Below are 10017 nucleotides of genomic sequence, written 5' to 3' on the forward strand. Positions count from 1 at the left end.
ACTTAGAAATCAAAATGCTTTAAGAAGATGGAAGCCTTGGAAGCAGCAATGAAGAAGCATAACATCCATTTGGGGCAATCTTCAACTTCATCTTCAGGAATGGCACTTTCTGCTTGTGGTTGTCAAGCATCTTGGTCTGGCTATGCATTAAATGTATCTTCTTCTTCTCATTCTCATGAGTGGCTCATTGATTCTGGAGCTTCTTATCACATGGCCAAAAACAAAGCCATGTTTTCTTCTTTAAATGATTGTAACACCAAAAATATATATGTTGGTGATGATAGATCTCTTAATGTTGTAGGGACTGGAACTGTTCATCTAGACAATGGTCAGTTTAATGATGTATTATGTGTTCCAACCTTATCCTGCAACCTTCTATCTGTATATCAGATAACTCATTCAGGTGAAGGTAAAATCGTTGAATTTTCACCTCATGATGTTGTAATCAAGGACTTAAGAGATCCTAAACAGATTTTGGCTACTGGCATTGCTGATGATTCTACAAGGTTGTATAAGTTTCACAACTTTGGGTCATCAAATCTTCCCTCGGTATTTGTTGCTCATAACGATGAAGTGAGCAAACTTTGGCATGAGCGATTTGGTCACTTAACTATCACTCCCTTCAGCATCTATGTAAAGAAAATATGGTGACAGGTCTTCCTATGGTATCTTGCAGAGATGGTGTTTGTTCCGGATGTGTACTCGGAAAACATCATCGGGACAGTTTTGAAAAACGTGCCTCTTGGCACGCCTCAGCCCCTTTACAGCTTGTGCATAGTGATTTATGTGGTCCACTTCCAGTTGTGTCATTCTCTGGTTGCAAGTATTTCTTAACTTTCATTGATGATTTCTCCAGACGCACTTGGGTATACTTCTTAAAACTCAAGAGTGAAGTATTTAACACCTTTTTGGCCTTCAAGGCCTTTGTTGAAAAACAATCTGGACATCAAATTCTTAAGTTAAGATCTGATAATGGCGGAGAATATGTTAAAAACACATTCATCAACTATTGCACTGAGAATGGAATTCAAATGCAACATACTGTTCCATATACTCCACAACAAAATGGTGTAGCTGAAAGGAAGAATCGCACCTTAAAGGAAATGGCTAATTGTATGCTACAATCTAAAGGACTTGGTCTTAGTTTTTGGGCAGAAGCAATTAACTGTGCAAATTACATAATAAATCGCACTCCTACTAAGGATTTAAAGAATATCACTCCAGAAGAAGCATGGAGCTCAATCAAACCAGATGTAAGTCACTTTCGTGTTTTTGGAAGTGAAGCGTGGGCCCATATTCCAGATGAAAAGCATAAAGCTTTAGAACCTAAGAGTGAAAAATGTACTTTTGTTGGATATTCTGAAGATGTCAAAGGCTATAGACTTATTCCATTTAAATGTTATCATTAGAAGAGATGTAAAATTTGATGAAAATATATCGGCCTGCGAGCCTAGTCCGGCAGATGTGCCACCTCTCCCTATCTCTTCTACCTTTGAAAACATTTCCTCTTCAGATGATGAAAGTGAGGATGACAATCCTCCCCCACCATCTCAGGATCCTCCTTCAGCTCCTGAGCTTCCAAAATGGGTTCGTGCTACTCGAGATGCAGCAGGTGATCTTGCCGGTGATCCTACAGATCAGCGACGCACACGTTCTCAGTTCGAGAGAGCCTCTTCTTTACTGGCTCAAGCTCCAGTAAATTATGATCCTGACACTTTTGCAGAAGCTTCAGGCCATCCAGATTAGGAAGCAGCTATGAATGAAGAATATCATTCATTATTGGCAAATGATACATGGGATCTTGTTCCTTTACCAAAGGGACGAAAACTTGTTAGATGCAAATGGGTTTACAGAACCAAGTATGGACCAGATGGGAAAGTTGATAAACATAAAGCTCGTCTTGTTGCTAAGGGCTTTTCACAGGTTGAAGGCATTGACTACACTGAAACCTTCTCCCCTGTTGCCAAAATGAACTCTATCTGCCTTGTTCTTTCCCTTGCTGCCTCTTTCAAATGGGAAGTCCATCAGATGGATGTTAAATCTGCGTTCTTGCATGGGGACTTGCATGAAGAAATCTATATGGAACAACCCATTGGCTTCATACAAACAGACTCCAGCCTTGTTTGTCGACTTAAGAAATCCCTTTATGGTCTCAAGCAAGCTCCTCGAGCTTGGTATGCCAAAATGGATAGCTTTCTTTTAGAATCTGGCTTTTCTAGGTGTCATTCTGACAATACTGTCTACACCAAGAAAGTGGGCAACTCTCTTATCATCCTTGTTCTTTATGTTGATGATCTTATCCTTACTGGTAGTGATCCCAACCTTATAAACCATGTGAAGTCTAGCCTCAAAAGGAAATTTGAAATGACAGACTTAGGACACTTACACTATTTTCTCGGTCTTCAAGTCTTGCAATCCAAGGAGGGTATTTTCCTTTCCCAGTCCAAGTATGCTTGTGATATTCTACGTCATTTTCACATGGAAGACTGTAAGCCAGCCCCTTCTCCCTTTCAGTTTGGAGTCAAACTCTCAGTCACTTGTACTTCTCCTGAAGTTGATGCTACATTATACCGTCAACTTGTAGGAAAACTCTTGTATCTAACTCATACTCGTCCTGACCTTTCCTTTGTTGTTGGCCTTGTTGCTCGGTTCATGCAAAACCCCCGTGAAAGTCATTGGAAAGCAGCTAAAAGAATACTTCGTTATGTTCGAGGTACAGTTCAATTTGGGATTCATTACAGTGCCGAAGCATCTCCTCTATTGGTTGGTTTCACTGATTCCGATTGGGCTGGTGACCCTGATGATCAGAAGTCTGCTGTCGGTTATGTGTTCACTCTTGGTTCGGGACCTATTACATGGGCTTGCAAGAAACAGGGTGCAATTTCTCTTTCATCAGCAGAAGCAGAGTATCGTGGTGTCGTAGAAGCTAGTAAGGAAGCCTTGTGGCTTCGTCAGATCCTGTCAGAGTTTGGCTTTGAGCAGCAGCATCCGACTACACTTTGGTGTGATAATCAAAGTGCCATTCAGCTATGCAAAGATCCAGTCCAACATCAGCGCAGCAAACACATTGAACTACACATGCACTTCATCAGAAAGCTCATTCACGACCATGTTCTTGAAGTGCAATATTGTTCAACAGATGATCAAGTTGCAGACATCTTCGCAAAGGCTCTCACAGAGGCGAAGTTCACTAAACTTCGATTTATGGTTGGAGTTCAGGAAGTTGTCACTAAGGGGGGATAGGCTCTAGTGCCTCCTTCCTTCTCCTATTGTGTCATATTTGTAAATCCTTCAATCCTATCCCAAGTTGTTCTTAAGGGGGGATGTTAGGATATTCTGACACATAGGAAATAGTTAAGTACAACTTGGTCTAGTGTAGAGTTAGGTATAGAGTTAGGTAAAGTGTGTTTCTTTACCGTTGTACATTTTGTAACTTACAATCTGACGGTCACGATAGGTAGTGATCCGACGGTTCATTCTCTCCTCGGTATTACCGACACTTGATCCGTGGCTTGACACTCGATTGGTCCATGAATTCTATTTAAAGCGCATGGAGGGTCATTTGTAGGGTAATCCGTGCATGAGAGAAACATATGTAAATTTTCATTCTTTTATTAATAAATTTCCTGAAGTGGCCGCGTTGGCTCATGCCGTGGACTGTTTCCCTCCTTGAGGGTTTTAACCACGTCAAAATACTGGTGTATTGATCTGCGATCTGGTTGTGAGCGGTGTCCTTTTGGTGTTTTGTCTGAGGAACTTACCCTGTAAATTCCTACAGTCTGAACTTATCCTCTCCCCAAATCAGCGAAATTTTTGAAGCCTTATGGCATGACTTTTCTGAGGCAGAGAAGCGTCTTATTGATCAGAACTAGGGCACATTTTCAGATTTTCGGCCCTTTACTAGGGCATCCATTTCAGGAGTGGTTAAGGCTTGAAGCATTATTTTTTACCGTTGCCATCAAGCTTGGTACCTCGGCCTCATTTCAGGACACTATTACAGCTGCAAGTATTGTTTTTTGCCCTCATTCAAATGTATTTCAGACCTCGGTCTCACTAGATGTCTCCTTTTGAACAACAAATCTTTCTAGGCATCATGTACTAGTCAAAACAAAGGTCCTTCATTATTTTTAATTGAGTACTTGCTTGTGTGCAAGAGTAGGTCTCTGGTTGTAGATCTTCTATGCTATCTAAGGCATAAAAACCAAAACAACCTATTGTGTTGACCTCTTCTAACTCCTGGCTCCCTAATTTCTTACAGGATCTCAGTATTTATTGTTTCAGGTCTCATACTTGTGTATTAAGGCTTGAATATGTTTCTAGACTAGGGCAGCAAGCTTGTTTTCATATATCAGGTCTCAGACCTGTAAAAATTGGCAACTAGGGCCAAATTCCACTTTGGACAGCTCATGTGATGGAAATGATGATTGCATTGAATTCCTTTTTTCTAGAGGACCAAAATTGATCTAAAGATCAACTAATTTGGATAAGCAGAAGTGTGTTTTTGAATTTATGCCCACACATGTAAATTGTTCAGGTCGGCCACATCATCATGTAGGGTCATGAAGCCCAAGAGACATGTCACTTCACCCTCAATGACTTGTATAAATACAAGTGACCTCTCACCTCATTTGGCATCATCATCACACGCACATTTTCTTCTCTCTCCTTCTCTCATTGGTTCGTACAGCTATTGGGTAGATCTTCTCTCTCACACGTGTGGCAAGGAGGACGAATTTTCTGGGCAAATTGTAGAGCCGAATTTCTGGACTGTTGCAAGGGTTTGACCAGCATTGACCAAACATTTTGACTCATCATTTGACTGCGATTTTTGTGGGAAAAAATCGTTTTTGACAGGCTGTACAGATTGGCACAAAAATCAAGAAATTCTGAGCACTTTGACCTGCATTGACCGCAGGCCTGTTTGACCACAGAAGTTGACTTCAGTTGACTGAGTTTGACTGTTGTTTTGTGGACTGTTTTGACTACTATTTGACCAGCTAAAGAGGCCGAGTTTGACTGCCTTTGACCGAGCTTCAAAGGGGAAGTTTTGCTGCTGTGTTGACCATCTTTGACTTTTTGGTTAGGGTTGAATTTGACTGCAGTTGACTGCATATTTGACAGGGTTGTTTTGACTTTGATTTGGCAAGTCAACTTTGACTTTTTGTACTCTCTCTCTCTATTGAACATTTGATATAATAATAAGAAGAATTGATCAAATGGTTTTCCCCACATTGGGGTTTTTCCCTGGCATCCGCCAAATCTGGTGTCATCTTGTCTTCTACATTTTGTTATTTCATGTTCTATCTACAGTTACTGTCAATGTGATTAATGGTTAATGTGATTGCTATTGGAAACTAAATTGGAAATTGTCATTGGGCTGCTGAAGGATATTGAAGCAATTGTGCTAAGCATAGAACATACCATTGTTAACTAAAATTAACTTGGTATGAGAGCACAGGTGAAGACAAAGCCCAAGCAAGAGAGAGAAAAGCAATCACTAAGGGAGATCTGATAGACAAGATTAATGGACTAGCCTCAATGGCTAGTAAATCTTCTTGCTCATTTATTTATAACGCTTTTTTTCCAAGTTTCAATATAATGTGTTATTTATCAAATAGCACATTGTGTGTGTGTGTCATGTTGCCCCACTTCCAAATTTTTGGGAAGTCGCGTTTCCAATGCATTTCCGTTTCAGAAATGCGTAGCTGTTTCGCCGTATCATACAACATAGCCTATTTGCTGTTTGGAATTAAATACAATTTGTTTAGTGCCCTGGATATGGCCGAATTCTGTTACATGTTCCCAATTTGACTGAAACGCATTGTGTGTTCCTGATATGCCTAACTGTGCATTAGCATTATAATTTGTGTATTGTTGCAATTTGTAGTAATACTAAATAGTAACTTGTTGGGATTACAAATTTATATTTCTCTATAGAGTAACTAATGGAACACACAACATGTGTAAAGCCCATCACTAATCTCCAAAAAGAATTGTTAGCTTCGTTTCAGAGTGAAATTGCACACTTCTCAATACTAGCTTTGGTGCGCTTTATATTACAAAAAACATCATCATAAGAAAATGTTTTAGAATATTAACAATCAATAAACCATATAAAATGTAAACAGGTTAATGTGTAGGTCATTGACTCATACCTAGTTGCAAAGAGTTGCTCACTGGCAGGATTCATAACAAGACTTCGAAGTTTTCGTTTGTGCTGACTAGAGAGGAGAGTTCCTGTCTGAAAACGTAATGGTGATGGTCTTGCATTACTGCTGCCACCACGTACGCTTGAAATCAAATCCACATGCTCCTTCTGCTCTGCAGCACCAAATCAGCATTGTACAACTTGAATAACCAAGAAAAACAAACAAAACCTAACATTTATTGATTAACACTTACAATGGTAAAGTCTTAAAGAAAAGAACAATTCTTTTGAAAAACCATAAACAGTAAATGGTCTGGCAGAATACACAGAAGATGAGGTGCATAAGGTCATTCTACGATTATAAAGGAAAAGCCATCTCAATATAGTTAGAGAATCTTTAGAATTTGGGCAGCACAAAAACCAACATATGTGAGGTTTCCGTTACTTATATCTCCTGTCATAATACAGCAAATATTGGAGGAAGGAAAAGAGGAATAATTGTTTTCTATACTAGAAAATACAAACAATATTGAGCCATATTTGTTTTCTATACTAGAAAACGCAAACAATCTTGGGCCATGTGTGTGTCATCTTTTGTCATAATCATTCCTGTGAGACAGTTTTTTATAGTATAATGCTTCAGTAAGTGACAAGCAACATACCTAACTTCCTCTTCGGTCTCTTCTCTTGTAAATCTCTACTTTCCAACTGATTTAAAGATCTAGCAGCAGATATATCTCCTTTTGAGGATGACGGATTTTCAAATTGGGATGGACTCCGACTCAAAGCAGCAGCCCTTACACCAGATGTTGACAATGTCTTGTTGCCTTCAACTGGCCGCGTTGATGACCCCACTTTTGGGGTTGCTGAGGGGATCAGAAGTTGAGGTTTGGACTGAGATGCTGCCCTAGAACCACTCTGTTCTGCCTGAGGAGGGCTTGGTGACATACGTTCTGTCTTTACTTTTATTAGTGTACCATCTGAACTAACATTTGCGGATACATCTCGGCCCTTTTGACCTTGATTTTCCATCCGAAGTAATTGAGCTTCTGCATGAGATAATTTTGTCCGAGCCTCCTCTAGCTGCAGGCCTCCATGTTAACAACAATCGATCAAAGTCTATAACAATTAACTTGAAACAAAAATAGCCATTATAAATCACTAATTCACCTGGACGGCAGTTTCAGAACATGTCAATGTAAGATAGTTTCCCTAAGCAACATCATACAATAGCTCAAAAGATCAAAATTTTCAACTGTCTTCTCTCAGAGTATTCCATATTTAATACTACTTTATATTAGTAGCCATCTTTAATTTTGAAAGAGGAATTAATGGAAATTCTAGTCTCTAAGACAATGTTTTAGTGCCCATTTTTTATTTTGAAAGAGGGATTAATGGAAATTCTAGCCTATGGGACAATGTTATATATACCAACAAAAAGCTTGCAGGATCCCCCTCTTCTCTTCTCCAGGGTTTTGGAATGTAGGGTGACTCAACTCCCAGACACAATAACGGTTGATAAGCCGCAGGGACTCAGGCAGATAGTTCGAGATATCTCAAGGTGAACTCCACCTTGAAATGGTCTGTTTAATCAATTGAGCTACCCATTAGGCTAGTTATGTCTGTAATTTTCTGTAACTTGTTCTGCAAGACAGAGAATTGTGTAATATCATTGTTTTCAAAAACAGTACTTGTATTACGGAAAGAGATGCAATTGTCATCTTTTGAAATAGTACATGTACATGTACATGCTAAATCATCATTATATCAAAATAGCCTTCCTGTTGCATAATCATGCAAGTAGGATAAGTGCATGAGATATAAGCCCTACATCTCGCTCTTCATTTTTGTTTCTTTAAGTTCTTTCAATCTTTTCTTGAGGTGATCAAACGAGCTGAACATTGAATTTATAGAGCTCGAAAAAACAAAAATGATAAATTTATAGCAATGGTTCTGGTATAATCCCAGGAGAAATTTTAATTTAAAAAATTGCAGGGTGTTTAGAGTTCGAGAATGGTGTCCTACTGTGACCAAAATGAACTAACCTATTGGCCTCCTAAAGCGCAAGAAACTTAATTCTAGAAGGAGCATCGGGCAAAAGCCTATTTTCTGTCTGAAATGCTATATTTCAGTTCACCCATCCAATTTTTATCTGCATTGTAATTTAAATTCTGTAGCAAATCCATATCTGTAACCCATTTGAAAGAATCTGTAAAACTTATCTAATGGAGACAATCAAGATTTATTAATCCTACAAATGGCTAAATTTTCCCACAAAAAGATTGCCAAGACAGCTTTAATTCGTCGTGGCAAAAGGACAACCTGGGTCTTTGCGGCTTCATATTTTTTTGTGTATTGTTCAACCTCCTTACGCCTGTACACAACCAAAGCTCTGATGGCTTCTACATCTTCCTGTGTAGATTGTTTTCCACTTTTATCACTGCTACTCTCATCAGAGACCTCCATCTTGGGTTTTTTGAGGGATGGCTCCATTCCCGCAATAAAGCAAGTTGGCTCCCTAATACTTCAATAACAACCTCGGACTACTTAAAAAACTCGAGTCTGCAGGCAATATAACGATGAAATGCCTCAATTCCTTTAAAAAACGAGGCAACCCCCTTGCTGATAACCGAAAGACCAGAACCTGATGACCCCTTCTGATGTTTTAAGCTTCCACTGATCTGGAGGGGCCAAAGGGAAACGGAGAGAAAGTAGGCACAACTAACAAGAGACCAATTTAAAATGTGAGAAGTATACGACCTAAAGGAAATCATATGCTCATTTATATGACAATCTCTCATCTGAAACGGTGAAATTATAGTTGAGTGTTTCCTTTATATGATCATTTATATGACAGTCTCTCATTTGAAACGGTGAAATTATAGTTGAGTAACAACATACGTGCAGATCTCAAGGGTTCTCTTCGTCTAACCTTAGATGGCAAAGAGGTAACGTGGGAAAAGTACTCCACTACCTTCGTGGTTATACTATGAAGTAGTCGAGCAATTTAGGCAGTCCCTTGTGAAAATTTAAATTTATTCTGAATGTTTTATCTTTTTTTAATTTTTGTTAGTTTTTGAGGAAGAGAAATAAAATGATGGAACTTTTAATTTTATAATGTAGATGGTTATATTTTTATTCTTTTTCCTTTTGACGAGTTTTATAAATTTGTTTTGAATTTTATTAGTAATATTTAAAAAATCATCTATATCAAAAATATATATTTAATATTCAAAATACTAAATATTAATTTTCAATTTATAAGTAAAATTACTTTTTAGAAGAATACTTTTATTCTATTTTAATTGCAATTATATTAGTAATATTTAAAAATCTATTCATATAAAAATAAATATATCCCGGATTTGGGTGATTAGGAGAGGTTCAACGCACTCTTCCAACATTGATGGTTCTCAGTACATAGTGGAGACACTAACCAAATGACGCTCATGAGGATCGCTCGCTTTAATATTCATTCCTTAGCCTCGCAATGCGCCCTCCAACCTCTCCTCTTTGGCTTTATAACCCTCAATGACACAGCCTCCTGGTTGCTTATCTCCCAGTCTTTTATCCACGTGACCTTCTATGCCCCTTCTTATCATAGCTCCATGATGCCCGACCCTTGTAGTTCAATCATGAGCAGCAAAAGAGGCAGGGGGCACCTCCCAAGCAGGGGAAGAGGTCGCGAACACCCCCCCCCCACCACCCTGGATGATGCCTACATAGCCACCATGTTTGACTATAACATTCATGAGCATATTTGCAAGAGTGTACTAGTCATGGAAGAGGAGGAAACCTGCAAAGGGCACTCGTCCCTCTGGGCTCTCTCTAATCTCCTCGCTCGCCATCTTAAAGAGAGGGAGCAGGAT

At 39.0% G+C, this 10017-nt stretch overlaps 1 protein-coding gene across 1 annotated transcript in view; it reads right to left on the reverse strand.

Moving 5' to 3' along the window:
- LOC149201209 (uncharacterized) overlaps positions 1-8981 on the reverse strand; it is a 272911-nt gene extending 263930 nt beyond the window's left edge. The window contains exons 1-3 of the mRNA XM_089402884.1: positions 8471-8981; positions 6811-7231; positions 6156-6321 (exon numbers count right to left, since the gene is read on the reverse strand). Coding sequence (XP_089259010.1) covers positions 6156-6321; positions 6811-7231; positions 8471-8641 — 758 coding nt within the window. The 5' untranslated portion in view covers positions 8642-8981. The remainder of the gene's footprint in view (positions 1-6155; positions 6322-6810; positions 7232-8470) is intronic.
- Positions 8982-10017: the final 1036 nt, after the last annotated feature.

This window comes from Pinus tabuliformis, chromosome 2_1 (genome assembly GCF_031772625.1).
Source record: "Pinus tabuliformis cultivar Carrire ecotype Pingquan chromosome 2_1, CPIR1, whole genome shotgun sequence".
Lineage (NCBI taxonomy): Eukaryota > Viridiplantae > Streptophyta > Pinopsida > Pinales > Pinaceae > Pinus > Pinus tabuliformis.